Raw genomic sequence first — 23983 nt, 5'->3', positions numbered from 1 at the left:
TCTTATGAATATTCTTTCCATATTTTCCCATACAATTTCACACTTCTGTCCCACAACTTTAAGACTGAAAACTATAAAGAAGTGGAAAATTCCTTTATACTACATATAATCTATACATGTGCCAAGGCTGTAAAGGTTATCATCAAAGTAGCACAAACCAGAAAACTATTCTATCTAATTCACTTCAACAAAATGTTTCACTGAGTGATTAATTATATGTTTTGTAATACATTGAGTGTATTACAAAATACATGTAAGTGTAAAATTTTCCATCATTGAATTCATCCTATCTCAAAGCCATAGATTTGGGGTGTGATCTTAAGATTTGCTCATTCATTTAACTCTGACGTGTGAGGGACTGTTCTGAGTTCTGAGATATAGCAATGTATAGAACAGACAAAATCTCTGCCCTCATGGAATTTACATTTCAATAGGGAGAGACAGAAAATACAATAACATAAATGATTAAATATAGTATACCAAGTGGTAAGTGTTGTGAGAAAAATAAGCATAGACAGGAATAACGAGTATTATTGGAAGGTTGGCTAAGAGAAGACATATTCAAAAGGTGGTATTTGAGGAAACACTGACAGGGTGAATGAATAAGCCAGGAGGGTATCTAGGGAAGAGTGTCATGGGATAGCAAACAGGAAGAAGGCTAGTGTGACTTGAGAAGATTGAGTGATATGCAGAGATATAAGAGATGAGATTAAAGAAGTAACAGGGCCTCAGATCATAGGTCCTTATAGTCCACTGTAAAGATGCCGTCTTTTCCTCAGAGTGGGATCAGCAGCCATTAAAAGCTTAGGAATAGGGGAGCAATATAACATTAGGTTGTAACAGGATCACGCTGGCTGCTATGTTAAGGATAGACAAGGGGGAAAAGGCAAATGGCGGGGAGACTGGTTAGGAGAATACTACAATAATCTAAGTAAGAAATGCGAGTAGTTTGGATCAGAATTGCAAACTGAAACTGGTGAACAATGGGTCAAATTTTGACTATATTAAGAAGGCAGAACAAACACGACTTGCAGAAGACTGGATGTGGGTATGAGAGAAAAGTCAAAGATTACGTAAAGATTTCTGCCTTAAGCAACTGGAAGGGCAGAACTGCCATTAACTAAGATAGGGACTGCTATGGTTGGAACAGTTTTTTTTGTTGTTGTTGTTGTTTTATAACTGTTATTAATCATCCAAGTAGTAATGTTGAATAAGCAATCAGATAGATGAGTCTTCAGTTTAGGAGACAGGTTTGGGCTGAGACATAAAATTGGTAGTAATCAGACTATATGTTATTTAATGCCAGGAACATGGATGAAATCACCAAAGAAGTCAATGCAAATAGATGGAATAAGTGGTCCAAAGACAGAGTCTTGGGGATCTCCATTAACTAGTTATGTGAGTTTTGTAAAAAGGATACTATTTGATCTGTACACCTCAAGAACTGTCCTAAGTGTAAAGCGAGATACTGAAGATAAGAAATGGCTTTTAAATAGTGACTTATTAAGACAAGTGAGTTTTATATCTCACTCATGGATCCTATAATAATTCCTTTCTTCTTTCCACTTGCTCCCTCTCTTCTGTAACACTTACTGAGCACTGACAGGTTAAGGGAATACAACTACACTGACAAGTTAGGGGATACCAAGACAAGTAAGACATAACCCGTGTCAGAGATACTTGAAGAAAATACAAGAGACAAATAAATCAACTGCAATGTATTTCAATAACAACTCTGATTAGAGTTATGCACAAGAACTTTCAGAAACATAAAGGATGAGCTTTATCAGGGAAGAGTAAGCTGAATTGAAAAGGACCAATGGGAATCAGCCAAGAAGAGGAAAGTTCAATATTAGAAACTTCATGAGGCAAAGAGATATGAAAAATCATAAAAGATTGAAGGACTGCAAATAGATCCTTACGGCTGGTGAAAGATGAGGACTTTATATTCCAAACTAAGAAGTTCATCCTTTACTGTGTAATAAGAAAAGGTTTCAAAATCTTCATCAGTATTGCATTTAAGAAAAACATCTCTGACATAAATGTGGAAGATGCATTTGGTGGGGGAACACCTGGAAACAGGTGATAGCTTTGAAACTGGGCATGTCAAATCTTTTCTGGATTTCAGGTCTTTTAACCAAGTTCATAACTATCGGCCACTTTTTGAGACAAACTGTAAGGCCATCTCATTTATTCTAGGAATTTGGAACTTTATGGGACTTTTTGGAAATAATGCATTATTCTATATGTTGGGAAACTGAGTCCCAGAGAACCAAAGAGAATAGATAAGGGTCACACAACTAATTACAGAGACCCATTACTGATAGCCATTTCTTCTAATTTCTAGATTATTACTCTTTATCTAACAAGGCTTACTGTTGTTAAACATTTATCTTGAAAGAAAAAATTGAAACTATGAAGAAAAAAAATTTACTTCTGCTTTTAAGCTGACATTACAATTTACTGCAGCTCATTAGAAATCACAAGTTTATTTATGATGTTTTCATGATTTATTCATTGCTATCTTGTAAAGTATTTAGAATACCCGTAGAGAAAGAGGATGTATGAAAAATAACTGAGTGTTTCATTAGTCCACCCTTTAAAGAGAGATGCTTTTTTCAGCTCACTGAACTGTCTGTGGAAATGCCAGGAGAGAAAAAGGCAACAACATTGGGGAAATTAGGATACAACCATGCTGGGTCAAAAATGCATCTTCTGGCAACTGGCCTTAAAATACTATATCCAGGGTACTTGGAGCATAATACAAGCTGGGATTTCAGTGGCTAGGTATCATAGAAACTTTCAATTGTAAAGGCTGGCAGAGTTTTAATCAATGTAGCTTACATTTACTTGCTCATCCTTTAAGTGATATAATCAAAACACTTTTTAAAAAAAATTAGAAAACTGTAAGAACAGAAATTGAAGTACTCAGCAGTAATTGTAAGTTTTCATATTCTGACTTAATTCTAAGCTTAAAGAAATCAATGTAGGAGGATTCCATCATCTCTACTAAACATTTCTTTTTTATTTATCCTAAATTGTCATCCTTAGCACTAATATTTAAAACATTAATGTTAAAAAACTAGAGAGAGAATACCTAGACTAAGCTTATAGTTTAGATTCAGTAATATGAAGGCTATATATATTGTTTTTTAGTCCCATAATATTTACAAAATATTTTTTATTTCAGAGATTTTCTTTTTCAGAGAATGAAACACTTGGAAGCAAGGATATTAAAAGTTTGAGGGGAAAAAATACAAACTAATTTGCCCGAACATATCAAACCCAGTAACTGAAACACAAGCAGGTATGTGAAATCAAAAAGGATGAAATATAAATCATAAGATCATTGTATACTAGCCAGAGAAGCAACACAATTACTAGCTTTTTGTGATATCCCAGACTTAAGATAATTTTCTGAAATATAACGACAGTTAAAATGTATGGAGAAGCATATTGTCCTCTGCCTTTTTTTATTGTCTTTTGTCCAAACTAAGGGGGCGTCTCAGGAATCCCTGGAGAATTAAGACTGAGCTAAATCACAGATATATACAAAATTCTCAAAAGATTAAAAGCATTTGGATATACAGGGTTAAATTTTAGTTTACAGGACATGGTAAAGCTTAATTGGTGGTTTTAGAGAAAAGCATTCCCTCAATCTAAAAGTTACAGAGTTACTGATGCCTGAAAAAAATACAGCTCAGCGAGGCTATTTTATAAACCATAGATCTACACAGAAATCTACCACAAGAGACAGTACTGTTGGGGAACTCTGCAACCAGATTTATAAGTTCTATTATGAGATTATTAAACTCTTCTCTTAGAAATAAAACCACGATAAATATTCCTCTTCGCTTCATAGTAACAAAACAGTAGAAAAACTCTTGTAGTTTCATAATCATATTTCCTCTACACATACAGTGTGTTCCATCTATAGAATGACAGTAGCGGATGTCTAGGATTTTCAGTGCTTTACAATGCATAAATATACATTTGTTAGGGCCACTCATTGTAATCAAAGACATATACTTAAATCTGCATAGATGATGACTGGAGGAAATGAAAGAAAAAGAATCAGCATTTCCCATATATATAGATAAAATTTATATAATATTTCATAATACAACCTGATGAAAGATTTAATACTAAAAGAAAAAGGTTTATTTTAGTTAAGTCTAAATGTTTCTAAAATTTGATGTTGCAATTTACCGAATGAAAACGATATTACAAACTTCAAAACACTGAAATTCATCAATGTGCCATCCTAAGTGAGGAGAAACTCCACATGTAAAACATAAGTTAACATAACTCAATTAACATCAGTTGTTTTAGGAAGTTATTCCCAAACTTACAATCTAGAATAAGTATAAAGAATACATTGTTAGCACGTTTTCAATAGAACAAATAAACTATTGGCTAACAAAAGGAAAATCCTAGGTGATTTCCACTGCGATTGTACAATATTATTATGTATGATTTAGTTACAAAGAAATGAGCGGCTGAGTTTACAGCTATTTTTCAACTAAAGATATAAACGAAAAATACATTATTGGTAGAGTAAGACCCATGCTAATGCTGTGTTTGAAACTGTAAGTATTCAAGACTTGCCTCTAAAGCCTGTCTTCTTGGATCCTATTTTCAAGGAATTCAATCTGATGTTAAAAGACATGTCATAACTTGAATTTCAGACTTTAGTGCTTCAGAAATATGTTTATATACTTCATAATGTAATTATAGCTACCTTAAGACAGATAAGGCAAATGGTAGCAATATATTGGAAATATAATTGAAAAATGCAGTTGTCCAGAAGCACTTGTGGGGATGATGTCTCAGAAAAGCTGCTCAAAGCTCCAGAGTTTGAAGTTAAATTTTTGATGTTGTCACTCTCAATCTATTGAATGGCTGACAGACAATCAAACCCGTCTGGCTGGCTGGCAGCTCATTTTCCTGGCAGGTGGCAAACAATTAGACACACCAATTTGTGCCTCCTGATGACATTAAAGCATGAAACTAAGTTGTATGCAGGGCCTAGTGATTTGTGTGAAAGCATTTCAAAAATAATACTCTTTGCCGTGGCAACTCATTTCAGACTGCCACCTCCCATTATGGCTTTGAGCACTGAAGACGACAGACTTGAGTTACGTGCAGTGCAAGGCCGCTTCTGTTCAATCCGTCATCAGCGCCCCCTGAGACCTCAATCCCCTCCTTTCATCAATATCACCTCATCATTTACATTTGATAGTACTTGAGCTACTGCATATATTAACTACACTGGAGACCCTTCTCCTAAAAAGAATTGAAATATGCTTTGTGCTCCTCGATTTCATTTCTGCTTATGCAATTTAGAAGAATGATTCCACTCTCATTGCATTTTGCACAAATGCTACCAGGAACAAGTGGAAAGTTCTATTTTTTGTAAAGCAATATCCTCAAAAGTATAATAAATTTTGAGTAGCTAAGAATATCGGCACTCAGATGACTGCTTCATTAAGTTTTAATGAAAAAAACTGTTCTAACGATAATCCAAATTAGAACAGAAATATTTTACTTAATGTTTATTTCACTGGATTCTCTTATGCAAATTACAATGATTCTCTGTATCTACTGTTTTATATTTTAACAGAATTTAGGTAGAGAACTTAAAAATTAAATGGAACATAGAATTTATGACCCCAAGTTAAATTATTATACCATTTATTTATAGATAAAGATTTATAGATATATACAAATACTTACATGCTTATGCTTATATAAACTCATAAGCACACATACACATATATCCTGGGAACACAAACCAAGTATGAATTGGCATAAGGAACATCCAAGGAACTATATGAATGAACCTCCAAACTATTAAAAAAAAGAAACAATTTCCTACCTTTTATACCCCTCCTTTTTTTAGTTTTTAAAAAACTTCTGACACTTAACACATTTTATCTTATAGACAACTATCTGCAAACATTTTATCTCCTTTTACTACTTTAAGTTCATAGAAAACAAACCTGATTCTCTCTCTTTATATTTGACATGATGACTAATGCCATTCATATTTTCACAATAAATTTTCAAGAAATATCTGTAGGATGCTGGTTGAAATGCTTATAGGCAAATTTTAAATCCTATTTATGTATGAAAAAGATAATTCATCCCAACTGAAAATGGCTTTACTGTCACACCTCAACCCCTAAACTCTAAAACAATTACTGTCTCTAATTGGGACAAAGCAGTTTGGCTATTTTAGAGAAAACATTATGGAATATATATTACATTTTGACTATATATTTATTTTGACATTTAAGAAACATTTGACTTCCTAACTTGATCTTTTCTCCCTAAAACAAAAAACAATTACTTTCCAGTTTCCTCACATATATGTATATATACATGTATATAATATATAAAACATATATATATACACAAAATGACTTCTCCAATCTACTGTAGTCACTTGATGATAGATTATAATCAGAATCTGTGTTTCCATATTTCCAATTCAATGTGCTTTCGCCATTTCATATGAAACCCCCTTTTTTGAAACATATTAAAATGCCTGTGAGATCAATCCAGTTGGCCTGTCACTTTGATAGTCTTTGTAGTAAGAATCTACAGTAAAAAATACAATGTTTTCAAGACCCTCCTAATATTTTTAAATTAACAGACTCTAATTTTCCTTCTATGCATAGAGCACTGTAAATAATAAGTTCAGTACCTACCTGTCAAAGGAATGAAACTGCATAGGAAGAATAGCTTGCGCTTCTCTCTTCAGTGCTGGATCTGGGTATGGGATAGGCTCAGGGCCACATTCTGCAATTTCAACTGGGGCGGCCACAAGACTTTTCAATATTTCCTTGACATTGATGCCTTTGGTTTGACTAATGCTAGATATAGATGGCGCAGGCTTCAACATTTCACTGGGGTTCTCAGTTAGGCTTTCCTGTGACTTTTTCACTTCGGATGACAAAGTAGATAACAGCTCACTCATGGCATCAGGGCCTGTGCCAGTCTCTAGTTCTGCCCCATTCAGGATGCTAGCCACTTGCTCCTCTCCGATTCCTGAATCAGTATGAGGAATGGAACTTTCTAGATGAATATCTTCACCAGGGGCTGGTGTTTCTTTTTCCTTTACCGTGTCTGGAAATGCAGCAGGTGTTTCTGTAATGAAAGAAACTGATTTAAACAAAAAGCTTCATGAGGAAAACCCAGTATTATTAATAAAATATACTCACATATTAGAATAAGCAAAAGAAAACCTGTAAGAAACAAAAAATCTGCTAAATGGATGTGCGTAACAACACAACTTGATTAAAATACATCAACCACATACACCTGTCATTTTGTTTGGCAAGCATCAACAGAACCCTGTTTCTTTTATAAAACATCTGGCATTTCAAAATTGATATATAAGCATGGAGAAATAGTTCCTACCACAATTGCTTATAGCAGCTTGTAAATAATTATTATATAAAGCTCCCCTTTTATACTTCTATTGTTAGCTACCAATCATGCAAGATAAATTATTATACTTCTCTAATATCTCTTTAAAAATATTAAGTTACTTTTATATCTTTTTTGGTATTTCAGTAACCAATAATGAAATGCCTGATTGAAATATTTAAACTAGTTAAAGATATATTTTAAATTACACACAATACATAAAATTCTAAAGAGTTAATTGCAAAAAGCATGTCAAATGATTAGTTCACAAGGATAAATGCTTTGATAATAGAATAGTGAGCCTCACAAATTTAACCTATATGTGTCTTTAAGAACAATTATTTTGGAATGATCATTCTTTGTGAATAAATATAAATTTCAATTTGTGAAAATTGAATCACAAATATGTATGAAAACGTATATAATATTACTAACTAAAATAGATAAAAAGAAAACCATCTTTAAAATGTTAAATTCCTATCAAATCTCATTATACAAAGGTCATTATAATAAAGTTTTTCATATGTTACCAAATTCTAAATGATGACCTTGAAAAATTTAATCTAAGTACAATGGGAATAATAGCTTTTAACTTAATAAAGTCATGTTGAAGAAGAAAATAAGATACACACTTATTTACTTGCAGTTCCTGCATGAAGTAGATACTTAGTAAATGGCAGCTATTTGTATTACTTTACTAATAGTTATTCTTTGTAATACAAGAAGGGCAAACTAAATTATGTCTATGATCTCTTTGAAATTAACATCTGTAAGTTCTATAAAACTGCCCTTAGCTTTGTTTGTTTATTTATTTATTCACTCATTCATTCTTGGCTTGTTGGGTCTTCGTTGTGGTGCGTGGGCTTCTCATTGCAGTGGCTTCTCTTGTTGCGGAGCACGGGCTTTGGGTGCGCAGGCTTCAGTAGTTGTGGCACGTGGGCTCAGTAGTTGTGGCTCACAGGCTTAGTTGCTCCACGGCATGTGGGATCCTCCCGGACCAGGGATCAAACCCATCTTCCCTGCACTGGCAGACAGATTCTTAACCACTGCACCACCAGGGAAGTACCGAAACTGCCCTTAGGTGTTTTTGTTTATTTCTTTGTTTCTTTGATTTGAAAGGTTATTAGAACAAGAAACTAAAGATATACATCTCTCACAAGTCCGTGTCATGTGGCAGTTTTCCTCATATTTATTAAATAGGTTTTAGTTTTGCTTGTTTGGGCAAGGATGTTAGAATTGAAAGAACAAAAGATTACTCCGTAGAACATGATAATAATATTCAAACACTAGATGAACAACATGAAAAATAGGTTTTTCTTAGTTGTTCTTAAGGCTAAAACTTAAAATAACTATATAAAGTTTTTTTGAGAAGACAGAAAATTTCGGTGATATTACTGGCAAAACACTAGAGAAGGAAAAAGGTTAAGAGGTAAAGATAACAATTTGGCATTTTTTAAATAAAACCTTGTGAGAGCAGATTAAGACAAATCAGAATAATAGCATTAGGAATAAGACAGAAGAGAAAGAATCAAGATGTTTCTGAAGTATCTAGCTTAAAGAAAAAAAAAGAACGGTGATATGTCACTAACTGAAGAAGAAAGCAAAAAAGAAGCAAGTTTGTTCAGGAAAATAATGAATTAATTGAGTATGCAGAATCTCTGGGACATTTATATCTGTAAGTCAAGGAAACTATGGCCATATATTTAGGGAACATTCAAACAGAGGTGATAATCAAATTTTGGAAATTGATTAAATTACCTAGGAATATAGGATGGGAAGATGGCTAAGCCAGTTATTTCCACTCTTAGAGATACTACTGAGTTTACTTCATGCATGTTTAATCTACAGATTACATAATCTTGGACAGAAAACAATTACAGCAGAAAAATCAGGAGAGAATTAAACAGCGGTAGTGACATTTCTATGGCAACAGGACAGAGAATGTAAACACAGAAACAAAATAAGAACTCTAACATCAACAAAATATCACAGTGGAATAGTTACTAGCATGGGCTAACTTTTCTTAAAGAGTTTAACAGTCAAAAGGCATAAAGTCAAGTCTAGCACTTAGTCTAAATTTAGCTAATTTATAGATCTTGTCTACAGGCTTGGCTTTACCCTAACATGATGTCTCAGAATCTTTATTTATGATGTGTTTTACATTAAGAGCTACACAAAAATGTAAACTTTTCAAGTTGTATTGGTCTGAAATATAAGCATTTTGCTAGCAAACAAAATATCTAAGAAAATAAAATCTTTGGTTTGTGTCCACAAGGTGTCATATAAAAAGATTTTTTCTACCAACTATACAATTTTTTGCTTTTCTATTCAACTGACTCTCTCAGTAGACAATTAAAATCTATAACTCAGTAGCTAGATACATGGAACTTCAACATAAATTTTGATCTCTTGATTATAAAACACAATTAAAAGTTTATTAAATTTGAATATTAAAATATTTTCAAATGCCTCATCAAAATATTTATACAGTAATAAAAATCTTAAATTTTTTACTGTGAATGATAAAAGAATTATTTCAAAAGAGCAGTAATTTTGATATTTCAATAAGAATTCTATTCAAATACATAAGTTTTGTAAAGTTTATGATCTTATTCACCTAGAAATAAAAATAAACACCAATGAAAAATTTTATAACAGTAATTGCAAATAGAAAACAGGTCAATACTCAAAAAACCTACCTTAATTTCCCATTATGCATTTATAGAACACACTCTCAGATGATAGCACAAACTTCAGCTTAGATGAATTGCATGTTTCCAGAACGCTTCTTTGTAACACTAAAGTACTTTGAGGATTTAACCCAAGTGACTTCAACAGAAGCTAAGCATGAGCAGCATAGAAAGTATAAATGATTGCACCTGTGCAGGTTATATTACTGACAGGAGACTTCCAACTTTTCAGTAGTTCTCCACAGTTTCTGTAGCAATAGGCCATGTCAGTATACAAAGGAGAAATATTACTAGCCTGAGTGATCTTAACCTTGTCAGAACAGGCAGTTGGGTGCCAGATGCCTCTTTTTCTTACTGTTTTTCATTGAACCTAATGAGTTCATCTAATGCATGTTCGGAAAAATATGGGGTTAAGTTCAACAAATGACATGATTTCTACATGGTGACCTCATTTAACACATTCCTTCCGCCAAAAATCTTGTTTTATGATAATTTATGAAGTGTTTCAATATTTCTTACCTATTAAATTACTCAAATTGCTATTTTCCAAACTACCTTAATAAGGAATAACATGAAAGGAACATATAGCTTCTTGTTAGTATAGCACTAAAAATTACATCAAGATTACTTATTTGCTTTTCAAATAGTAATACTAAGCAAACTATTCACATTAGAGTAATTTAAAATAAACATAAAGATCTGTATATAACTTGTATATCTTGTTTATATTAAATGCAAATTAGTTAAATTGCATAAAAATTAACCAAAACTCCAAAGAGAAAAGAAAATTACAGATCCCAACCACTCTATCGGCTATTCTCTCTACTTATCTTCAATTTCTACCTCTCATCCCTAGCTCTGGTCCCTTTATCTGCAGATCAGTATCTCCCACCCTAAAAGAACAACCTCTTACTCCCACCTCCCTTCAGGTACTTTGGGTATTTCTCCTTCCTTTCTGAAAAGGATATGTCATAAGAAAGATAATGGGAATGTGGTCAAATTGATAAAGGTTTCAATTCTGGCTCCACAACTTACTAGTTTTCCATGTTATCTTGAACAAGTTAGTTACGCTTTGAAAGCTGCAAGGACCGCACTTGAAAAATATAGATCTTATGTGTGCTATGAGGATTAAGAAATGTATCAGGCTGTAATGTACTTGCTTGATTTAGCTTCCCAAAGGCTTAGAAGATTTCCACAGACATCTCAAAATTAATACATCTAAAAATGGAAGTCTTGGTCATTCTCTTCAAATAATCTACCTCCGTTCTTTCTTGCTTTGACAAATGATTACTTATCATCTTGGTACTTCAGACCAGACAGCTAGGTATTATCTTTGAAAACTTCTCATACCCTCATGCCCCAGATCCAATCTTTTACCATATCCTGTCAATTTTACTTCCAAAGTATGTCTAATTTATCTTCCTGTTTAATCTCTACTGCCGCTACACCTTAGTCCTAAGCAATAGCAGTTCTTACCTAGAAAGCAATAGTCTCTGATGGTTTATTCAGTTACCCTCAATGCCCCTCTAAATCTATTCCCTCATTGTACTCAGAATACTCTTATAAAATTATAAACCAGAATACTCTTGTAAAATTGTATGATACTTGTAGCAGGCAGAATTATGCCCCTCTCTCCCAACGACGTCCACGTCCTAATCTCCATAACCTGTGAATATTACCTTACATGGCAAAAAGGACATTAAAGGGAAGGGCTTGGAGAAGAGACTAGCCTGGATTATCCAGGTCAGCTCAATCAAACTTCAAAGCAGAAAACCTTTCCTAGCTGTGCTCAGAGGAAGATATGACTACAGAAGAATAGCCCGAAAGATGCACAGTTCTTGGTTTTAAAAATGGAGGAATAAGAAACAAAGCCATAAGCCAAGAATATGAGTGGCCTCTGGAAGCTGGAAAAGGCAAGAAAAATGGATTCTCCTCAAGAGCCTCCAAAAAGGCATGCAGCCTTGAGGATGTCTTGATTTTAGCCTGGTGAAATCCATGTAAGACTTCTGATCTATAGAACTATAAAATAATAAATTTGTGTTGTTTTAGGCCAGTAAGTCTGTGGTATTTTGTTATGGCAGCAATGGAACACTAATATAACACTCCTCTGCATAGTTTAAAAAACAGATCCTTAGTATAGTTTACAAGCCCTACATGATTTGGTTCCTGCTTACCTGTCTAAATTTATGGAATGCTTCTCTTTCACTTGATTCTTATGTTCCACCCACATACGTTCCCAAAATATGCCAAGGAATTTCTCTGAATACGTGGCTACCTTTTCAGAAATGTGCTTCCACTATCCCCAGTCTTTTTCCCAAACTAACTGACTTCATTGTTTGGTTCAAAGCTTAAATATCATTTCTATAAGGCCTTTCCCAACCCCCAAATTAAATTGTTTCTTCTTTTGTACCTTCTCACAATAATCTGTAATTTTATTTCTTAGAATACAACATAGTTTGCAATTATATACTTAAGTGTGTGGTATCTAAAAGTCTATCTTCCTCACTAGAATGTTAGCTTCATAAACATAGGGACTTTGTGATCACTATTATGTATCTCTAGTACCTAGTATGTAATAGGAAACCATTCATTTATTCAGCAATGAATGAATAATGAATGAATCATAAGGTAAGTTGGAAAAAAGATCAAATTAGAAGATGAAAGAAAAAAGAGAGGAGGGAGGCTTTTGTTGGTACCCTTACTAATACTGAAAACAGACATTTATTTTAAAGAGTCGAAGTTTAAAAAAAATATTTGTTAGGGAAAACTGAGCATGATTTTCAGTTATAAATAAGATAAAATATATAGGATATTTGACATCAGTATTCAATAAGAATTCTATAAATATTATACAAATGACAGTGTAGAGTACTCGTAAAATAAATTATAATGTACCCATATAATGAATTACGAGTCCATTAAAAATGACTCCAAAAGATAAAATAACAAATGTGCAAGCTGAAATCATAGTGTTTGATTATATGAATGTAGCAACTTATTTAATAAATGTTAGCTTTATTTCTAAGTATGCAATAAATAAAAACTGAGTGGTAAAAAAATTATTGGCATATCTTTCATTGTTCCCTTAATATATACTTCTAAGAGTAAAATTAGTAGAACAAGGATCACGGATATTTTTATTCTATGTAAAATGCACATTACTTATATTCTCACCCTTCAAAATTTTGCCCAATTTGAAAATTTTGGTACAGTTTTGTTTCAGTATAAATGTATTTGATTATGAGTAGATTTAAATAAATTTCCCTTATTTGTACCTACATTGCCTTTCTCTTATTAACTGTTCAGCTATTTTTTACATTTTTCCATTACTGTGATATATTCTTTTAATTGATCTGTAAGAGTTCTTTATTTATTAAGGATTAACTTTTATCACTAAATGTAAATTTTTTCCTGTTTGCATTTTTTCTTTTAATTTTGTTAACATTTTCAGACATGCAGATGAATAAAACTTATTTAGTCATATCTTTACAACTTGATGTTATGATTTAAAACATCTTTTCTTATATTATATAAATTTTAATTTTCTTGAATTATGTTCAGTTTCCTTTTTCGCTTTAAATTTTAATACATGTGGAATTTATTTAGCCTGTTTATATGGAATAAGGATATAAATTTATTTTTTTCAATTGACTACCCCATTTGGTAATACCAATACCATTTGCCAAATAATACTTCCTCTTCCATTTGATTAGAAAAGTTATATTTATTATATATGAAATACTCATACAAATTCCTACCTATTTGTAGACTGTTTATGCCATATGTCTGTTCTCGTATAAGCGGCACAATATCTTAATTATTTTAATTCCTGTGAACATAATTCTTTTCCCTGACAATAAATTGCTAGAGGAAAACTAATACAACATATTTATTTGTAAGTTCACCTACATATTAACATTCTTCTTTTGAAACCTAATGTGGAAAATTAACAAAAAGCTTCTACAGCTTCTAGGACAAGCTATGAATAAAAATTTATTTTCTCTGTTTTAAGTATGTTTATTAATGAAATACATTTTATGGCTACCATCAATATTCAGCTTTTTAAAAATTGTTTAGCTTTCTCAATAACTTACCCATTTACTTAACAAATATTTACTGTATGTACTTCCAAGTGTCATGCTAGATATTAGGAATTACCTTCTTCAAGCACACATTCTAATAGACAAACAAATAAATAAATTGTATAAGTGTAAGAAGGGAAATAAAGAGGATGCCATGATAAGAAAATAAGGTGGTTGTGGGGTGGAAGCTCCTTAGCTATAGTAGTCAGGGAAAGCCTCTGTGAGGAGGTGACCTTTAACCAGACACCTGAAGGATAAGTACTCTCCAATCATACAAAAAATAGGGAGAAGAGAGAGCCAAAAACTAGGAACAAAATACAAAGGTCACGAGGCAGGAAAGTGCTTGGCATGATTAAAGAACTAAAAGGTAGTTTCATTCGAGTGAGCAGATGCAAGAACCACATGAGATGAAGTTAGGAAGGTAGTGATATTTTACTCTAAATGTTATGAGAAATTTTTATGTCAAAAAGAGACATAATCTCATTTATATTTTAAAATAAACTGCAGCAAAACTATAAAAAATCAAATAAAGATCAGCAAGACAAGAGGCGAGGAAACCACTTTGGAGATGACTGTAGTAATCCAGATAAGTTAGAACTAGAGTAGTCTTGCCACTATAAGTTAAGACATTTTAACTGTTTTGAAAACCATAGGAATCCCTTAGAAATTTTTAGAAAGAAAAATTATTATATTTGTTATATTATAAAATATTTATTAAATGAATGTATATATTAAATATAAATTACATTTCATTACTTTATTATTTTATGTAATAATGTTATTTTAAAACCTGTCATCAGTAACAGACTAAATCAGCAGTCCCCAACCATTTTTGGCACCAGGGACTGGTTTCGTGGAAGACAGTTTTTCCATAGAAGGTTGGTGGGGGGGATGGTTCAGGTGGTAATATGAGCGATGGGGAGTGATGCGGAGCGATGGAGAGCGATGGGGAGTGGAGCTGCCGATGAAGCTTCACTGGCTCGCCTGCCGCCCACCTCACCTCCTGCTGTGTGGCCCAGTTCCTAACAGGTCACGGACCAGTACCGGTCTATGGCCCGGGAGCTGGGGGCCCCTGGACTAAATGACTAGAGACAAGAAGTCCAAGGAAGAAACTACGCAATACTCCAAGGGCTGAAGGACTATCAAAGATTAAGAAGAGAGAGGCCAAAGAGCTAGTTTAGAATTTTTTAAAAGGCTCAATAACGAGGCGAAAAAAGGCAGTAAAGTGTGAAGGAGTTGAAGAGTAGTCCAGATCAGTCTTCTCAAAACAGAAAATAAAAGCATAAAAGCTTGTATTATTTGACTCCATAGACATAAAATTAAATTTCAATGAATATAATCAGAACAAAGGTAAATTGGGAAAAAAAATACAAAAACTATCCATGTTGTTCACTGAAAGTGTGGGTATAGGTGATCAATCTAGACAAATGTTACTGTACTTGTAACTTTTTTCAGTACACATAAATAAACAAAAAGTTTTAAGCAAAGAGTGATTCCCCAAAAGAAATGCCTATATAAACATTTTGAACAAATACTGGGAATATAAATATTTAAAGTTTATAATGTGATGAACTTTTGCTTGTTAACTTATCTAATCCAAGTAGAACTGGTAATACTACTACTCATGGGAATAACATATAGCTAGCCTATTTTTTATTTTAATAACACGCAGAGTGGAGAAAGCTGAGTCACAGAGTTATGTTGATAGAATGAGAACTCAGAGAGCTCAAAACATGTATTCATTTTATACTTTTACCCAAAATGAAACTAGAAATGCTGTATCTTCAAAATATACCCTCAATGTTCATCAATACTCATTTCCAATAATTTATCCCATATAGTTATAATCAAACATAAATTATATTTCAATGAAAGAAATAGATTCCAGATCCATAAATTTTGTTTATACGTATCTCCTTTTAATGTAAAATAAAATACAAGACATTCTATCAAATACATAAAATGATAGGAGATAACTTTTCAAGATGAGCAAAATCAAGATCATTCTTAAGATAGAGATACTTCATTAATAACTATTATATAATAAATATTATTAAAATAATTTTTATTAAATTATGCAAAATATCATAGAAACTGTGTACTTCCAACATTCTAACTTTTATTTTTATTCTTTCATCTTTTCTCACACTAAAAATACATGATGCAATCCTTTCCTGCTTGGAAGTACTAAGTTCATTAAACACAGTTTATATGTCTGACAAAGAGACCAGTTCTACTAATTTTTAAAGAGTGGAATGAAACTGGTTTCTTATCCTGTAAAAACACTAAGAATTGACTTTGTATTTCCAACATCATCAACAGAACTTTTCCTCTCAATAACCACTGCATGACAGCACGCAGTAACAGTTACTTACTATCACCTTGCATATTATCATATAATTAAAAGAATAGAGGGGCTTCCCTGGTGGCGCCGTGGTTAAGAGTTTGCCTGCCGATGCAAGGGAAACGGGTTTGTGCCCCGGTCCGGGAAGATCTCACATGCCGCGGAGCGGCTGGGCCCGTGAGCCATGGCCACTAAGCCTGCGCGTCCGGAGCCTGTGCTCCGCAACGGGAGAGGCCACAACAGTGAGAGGCCCACGTATCGCAAAAAAAAAAAAAAAAGAATAGAAAATTTACCACATCGGCCTTAAAGTAATTCAAAATTTTATTATACCACTAAGACCATTATGCAGTTCAGCTAAAATTGTTTCATAGTAAACTTTTCTTGATAAAGAAAGCAGTGCATAGATATTTTGATGCAGGCGCCTTAATCAGGTTAACTACTCCAGAGTATATTCTAGTCACTGCAGTTAACCTTTTGGAACACACTTCTACACAAAACAAATTCCAGACGACACTCCAATCTAATCTAATCTAATTTAGTCTAATCCTTCTTAGTTTATCCAACTCAGAGTTAGATGCCTTTGAAAGCAATAAAGCTGAAAAGAATTTTTCCTTTATTTCATCATTACGTCCAAAGTTTGCACGTTTATGAAAAATATCTGTCCATTCATCAAGTTGTAATAAGAAATACTTTGCTGCTTTATTTGTTCTATAAGTTGTTCTTCCATATCATTAGCCAATGTATGAAGTACACTGAACGGTGGTATCATCTGGAGCTCAAGGCCCTCTCTAAAATTACTCCAGTTATTGGCAGAATTCAGTTCCTTGCCGGGAAGTGCTCTCAGCTCCTACAAGGTGGTCTCAGGTCTTTGTTGCATGGTCACCTCCATCTCAGCAATGAAAAACTTCCTTTATTTCAGATCCCTCTCACACTTTGAGGCTCTCTCATTTCCTCTTCCAAACCAGCCAGAGAAAACTCTCTGCCTTTACAGGGTTCATGTGATTAGGTCAGAGCTACCTGTATAATCACCTTTTCTTAAAAGCAACTGTGCTAAAAAGATGCGAATCAAGTATCAAAGGAGAAGAAGAAAAAAGACAAGACTAAAAGACCCACAAAGCAATGAACCAACCCTTGAGTAGTTACAATGGATTGAATAACGTTCCCTCCAAATTCATGTCCCCCCAAAACCTGTGAATATGACCTTATTTGGAAATAGGGTCTTTAAAGATATAATCAAGTGAAAATGAGGTCAAACTGGATTAGAGAGGGGCCCATGTCCAATATGACTGGTATTCTTACAAAAAGAAGGAAATCTGGACACAGGCACAGAGAGAAGATGGTCATGTGAAGATGGAGACAGAGATTGGAGTTGATGCTCACACAAGCCAAGGAAAGCTGAGGATTGCCAGCACCCACCATAAGCTAGGAAGAAACAAGGAAGGATCCTCCCGTAGAGCCCTCAGGGAGAGCACGGCCCTGCTGACACTTTGATTTGGACTTCTAGCCTCCAAAACTATGAGAGAATACATTTCTGTTTTAAGCCAAAAAAAAAAAAAAGAAGCAGCAACTGTGCTAACATATATAACATAACCCTGTCACAATAGTAAAAATCTATCATATTCACTGTCCCAGGAATTATGCAGGGTGTGTACACGGGAAAATCCTGGGGGCGGGGGGCATAGTTTGGCTCACCTTTGTTCTGCACAGACTAATCTCATGTTAATCTTACCCAGAGACATCATTTTGGCTATTTTATTTTTCATCTCTAAGACTACAAATTGGTTCTTTTACAAAAATCTTCCATTTTTCTTCACATTATGTTCACTTTTTCCTTTAAATTGAAAAACATCTTGAACGTATTTATAATAGATGTTGGAATGCCCTTATCTGACGATTCTGCTATATCTATCCCTTCTGAATCTGTTTCTATTGACTGATTTTTTTCTTCTGCTTATGCATCACATTTTCTTGCTTCTTTGCACATTTAATGATTTTTTATTAGATGCTTAATGTTGAATTTTACATTGTTTGGTGAAGAATTTTTTTGTATTCCTTTAAAAAGAGTTGGAATTTTGTTCCGACAGAAAATTAAATAACTTATCAGTTTGATGCTTTCGAGGCTTGTTTTTCTCAACTTTTTTGTTGTCATTACATAGTAGCCTTCATTTTAGGGCTAATTTAGTCCCACTAAGATGTGACTCTTCTGCAATCTCCAGTGAATGCCACCACTGTGCATATTATTATACATATAATTAGGCAGCCTTAATTTGCAGATGATACTTAAAGAAATATAATGGAATATAAATATAAAAACTATATTTTGCTCTCAATAGCCAGGTATAAATACAACATATTGTATCTTCTTGAAACCTGAGGTGTATGATTGTTTACAAACAATTAGATTATGGATGGTTATTGTATAACAATTTATGAAATTTAAGAATACCCGAACAGGTCAGGAGATGAGGTTAATATTACCTTTGTAAAATGAGTGGGCAAAGCTCTGCTCAGGAATTAACTTGGCAAGGAATCCATGGTTCAAACTTGGATGAGGGATAGATGGTATGACCACAACTGTGGAGAAAATTATGGAATCAAATTTGAGCCAGCATGTAACAACCTGCAACATGGTCCACTGAAGATCCAAGACAGTTCTATATCACTACAACATGCAAACATACTAGTAGTAAAGACCACATCTCTGGAGGAAGGAAAGAAGTCATGTATTTAAGAGAAAGGAAATAATATACTCGTTAAGTAGAGTAATTTTAGCAACATACACAACATACAACAAACAGAAGAAAATCAGAACTGGAAGGTTCGCTAAAATATTGCTTGCTTTATACATATACGACTGTTATGCATGTATTAAAAATGAAGAAAGAGTTGATTAACATATAGAGTCTCAGGGTTTTAAATGGTCAAAAGACAAACTGCAATGGTAGGATAACATTTAATTTGAAGAATAAAGTTAAAAGTAAAAGTATACTACAAAGAAATATCATGTTTACGTACTAAAAATAAATACAGCATGCAACAGCAAAGATTTAGAGTTAAGTATAATCTGTATTTCCACAACAGTGATAAAAATAAATGAGATATGATATGAATATGGAAAACAAAATGCAGAGATTTGACCACTAATTTCTACTCACTTTTAAAAATATTCATTTAATTTGTATATCATATGCATTTATTTAGGAAAGATAATTTCTGTTACAAATTAATCCAGTGGTACATGAAATAACCACTGGGTTACTAAGGTCACACTGCAAACAACAGAGAAACAATCTTGATGTAAACACCCGGCAAGAAATGCAATTGATAAAAGGCTCCCCATGATATTAAAATATTAGTTGCCAGAAAATGTGTTTATCATTTCCAAGCAGAGTAGATAAAGCTGACAATGCATGAACTCCTACAACATGAGCATCTTCTATAGATGAGAAAGACAACATGATCCAAAATGGTTCACTGATGTCTAGAAGTCTTTGATTTTAGTTGAAGCAACTTTGGTATAAAGTTTAGAATGTATGTTTGTTTATTATAAATCTCTGACAGAATATTTAGATACTGAAATAACTATACACAATGAAAGAAAGAAAGAAAGAAAGAAAGAAAGAAAGAAAGAAAGAAAGAAAGAAAGAAAGAAAGAAGGAAAGAAAGAGGGATGCTATCTTTGATCTTGGGTATAAAGATTTACACTTTGGCTTATTGTTGATATTGAACTACTCTATAAGGACCTCCTACTTTCATATGTTTATAAAGTTTAAAATTATACATTTAAAATATATGAGTTATTTGCATATTAAACAGTAGTATAAATGATTTGTATTAATAAATAGAAAAATTAAAACCAAAACTCTCTGATAAAATGAGAATATAGGAAATATCATTCTACATTTTTGTGTAATTAAAGAATATTAAATCGGCATTTATATACCACCTACTTATAAATACTTGAGGTGATTATGAATAGAACCAGTTTAAATCTAGATGTAAAATGAAATAAAAAGGAGATAAATGATGATGAAAATTCAAATAATTAGACAAATATTAAGTACCTGTACTTGTTGGTGAATTTATTTCTTGTCTGATGTTTCTACCTGGCTGGCTTCCAGTTCTTGCAGTCTCTCGCTGGGGTTCTAAAATGTCACGATACTTGGAAACCATCAGAACCGAAATGAAGTAAACAACAGCTAGAGCTAAGAACTGTGCCTGCTTGCTATCATCCTGCATAAAATGAAAAGGCAGTGTTGACACTCAAAACTTTTCAAGTATAAGTTCTTAGAGTACAAGAAACTATTGTTGTTTCATCTTCTTTATGGAGGCAAAATATGACATTTAACTTTTACTAAAACTTGCTAAGTATACACTGCTATTTAATAAGTATCATCTAAGTATAGATAAAAAACTCCATAAATATATCATCTGATTTACAGGTTGGAATGTAATTTCAAAAAATGAGAATGTTAAGATTTTGCTGAATATGCCACAAAATTTTATTCTTTGTCCTCTCCACTACTAGTATCTACTACTTCCATAACAGAGAATGCATATTTATAAGATATGCAGATAGCACAAGCTTGAAAAGAATAATTTAACATCTGAATAAAAAAAAGACAAGAGTTTCAAATATACTTTCAAGTAACTGAAAAAAAATTAACAGAATAAAATTACAATTGGAATACATATACAATTCTAACATACCACTACCCGAGCAGGAAACAATATGAGTAAACTAGGGGAGGTGTAAAAATGGGGGAGCATGAAGCCTGAATTGTTTACAAGTTCAATATGAGCTAAAAGTGTGATATGGCAGCTTAAGAAAAAGCTAACACAATGTCTGACACATAACAGATAAAAAGAAGTAACAGCACCACTATTCTCCTCTGGAAAAATGAGGTAATTTTTCCAGTGCAGAATTGGGAGCCAATATTTGAGGCTCCCAATTTCCAAAGCTCAATGACAAAATGAAATTTTTCCAGAGGAGAGCAGCAACGTGGTAAAAGGTCTGAAAAAGACTGACCAAGTTAGGATAAAGCGGTAATAGTTTTAAAAAAGCAGACTGCTGTCTAGTAGACAAGATAACTTTAAAATAAGTATGCTTTGCAAAAATATAAAGAGCCATATAACCTTGAGAGCTCTATCCAAAAAGCCTAAATCATCATCATATAGGGAAAAATTGTTAATGGACAAATTTAAATGACCTCTAATACTATTTCCAGATTAGACTATATCCAAGTCATCATACATAGATGGTTATTAAGCCTTTTTTCTAAGCTAGGTTAAAAGTGATACTCAAGCCGAAACTGCAAGTAATTACCTTGGCCCATAGATAACATAGAAATAAGGAAAACAAACATGCATTAAAGTCTAGTAACGCCATAAACAGGCACTTTACATTACTACTTCATTTAGGTGCAATGTGAGCAAGATTCAAAATTTATGTGCATTTGTTAGAAAAAAAGACAATGAGAAATATTTACTGATGATTTAATACTATGAAACAGAATTAGTACAGGTAACACAGAAAATGACCAAACTCGATTAAATTTGTTCTGAAATATTATGAATTTAGTATTTCATACTCTGTGGGTAACAGACAGCTTTTACATATATAATTTTTCCTTAAAGACCTAATTTTTTATCTCATGTGGTTTTGAAATTAAGGCAACTAAAAATGACTATTGATTCGTAAAAATTTCAAAAGTTAAGGAGAAATCTTACTATAATTTCTACAATTGACTATAAAATATAGCAATTGTAAAACACTTCCAAATTTTGGAGATTATTTAAAATGAAAATAAAAGTGTACCTTAGAATTTACGAAATATGGTGGTAAAAAAGAGAGTGCTTTGCAAAGATCTACCTTGGGATTCTGACTCGACCTCACACTAGCTGTGTGATCTTAATGTTTTTGAGTCTTAGCTTTCTCTTAACCTTTTACTGAAAGCTGAGGTAATATATACTAAGTGTCTGATACACAGTATAAACTCAATGAACACAAATTATGTTACCTCCCTGATGTTTGGAAGGTACACCTGGGAACACTAATTCCCTTCCTTCAGGAAGAAAGCTAATAAGCACCACTGTTGGGTTATCCAGTATAGTTACAAAACATCTATAGATACTAGAAAAATTATGATAATCCACCACAATAACCTGATTCAGAATTTACTAACAATTTAAATGCAATGTCACACTTAACATAAACCCCTTCTATGTTAGGTTCGAATGGGTCTCTTGGAGATGAAGACATACTCCATGTTTAAATCATCTGTCATTAAAAAAAATTCTTTCCACAACATGTTTTTTTCAGGATGAATAATTCGCATTTCTAAATGGTTAAACTGTTAGTGAGTAATTTTTTTTCCCAAATCCAAATTCAAGTCCAGAATATAGAGTTTCTCACAGCATGATTTTTATACTATTATATGTTTTATCTCCTATTTTTAAAAATTCCTTTATTTTTTATTAATTATAAAAGCAATACAGGTTTACTACAGAAAATATGGAAATACAAAAAAAGTACAAAATAAAAACTGTTTACCTAGAGATAATCACTGGTAGCACTTGGGTACTTTTTTCCAGACTTTTTAAAAAAAGGTGAACATGTGCATGTATGTACACTTGGCATACAAATGCAATATTTGCGTAGTATAAGTATTTTTGCATACTGCTGCTTTCCCTTAAAATATATCATGAGCATTTTATATGTCACTAAGTTTCCCTCAAAAATATGATGTTAATAGCTGCACAGTTTCTTGTTAAATGAATATACTATGATTTATTAAGCTCTATATTGGATATTTACAATGTTATCAATTTTCCTGAAGGCAACTCTGATGAGCACATGGGCTTAAATAGCTTAAGGAGAACCACTGGGTAATAGCATCAATATTTATAAGAGTTTTAACACATGTTGGTAAAGAGCTTTCCAAAAAGTTTATTCAACTTCTATTCCTACTAGTGATAAGTCATAGAGCATGTTTCAATGCATCCTTGTAATGACAGGTACTATTATTTAAATTTTTTAGTTTATTTAATGGTAAAATATTTATCTCACTCTTGTTTTAAATTTGCATTTCTTTGACTGCTGGTTATACTGACTTTTAAATCATATGTTTGTTACCTTATTTTCATATTTTACATCCATTGCTTATTTTTCTGTTGGTATGGTTGTAATTTTCTTAGTGATTTATAAGCACTGAGATATATTAAAGAGTGAGAATTTTTCTATCATATATTCCTACCATGCAGTATTATGCTGTATGACTTAAATATATTTTAACCACTTTCTCAAGTACAAAGTACTCTATCCAATTTATTATTAAATGTAAATTTAAAACATAAACTTCCTTCTATGTTTCATAAATCATCAATTAAAATAAGAAAAACAGAATCCAAAATGGCTGATAAACAGCAACTAT

The 23983-nt window shown here is 32.7% G+C and overlaps 1 protein-coding gene across 1 annotated transcript in view; it reads right to left on the bottom strand.

Moving 5' to 3' along the window:
• Positions 1-23983, bottom strand: part of NBEA (neurobeachin) — a 628524-nt gene that overhangs the window by 383007 nt on the left and 221534 nt on the right. The window contains exons 28-30 of the mRNA XM_059996030.1: positions 20615-20783; positions 19029-19124; positions 6714-7152 (exon numbers count right to left, since the gene is read on the bottom strand). Coding sequence (XP_059852013.1) covers positions 6714-7152; positions 19029-19124; positions 20615-20783 — 704 coding nt within the window. The remainder of the gene's footprint in view (positions 1-6713; positions 7153-19028; positions 19125-20614; positions 20784-23983) is intronic.

The sequence above is a fragment of the Delphinus delphis genome, chromosome 18 (genome assembly GCF_949987515.2).
Source record: "Delphinus delphis chromosome 18, mDelDel1.2, whole genome shotgun sequence".
NCBI classification, from domain to species: domain Eukaryota; kingdom Metazoa; phylum Chordata; class Mammalia; order Artiodactyla; family Delphinidae; genus Delphinus; species Delphinus delphis.
This window is presented reverse-complemented; position numbering and strand designations above follow the sequence as displayed.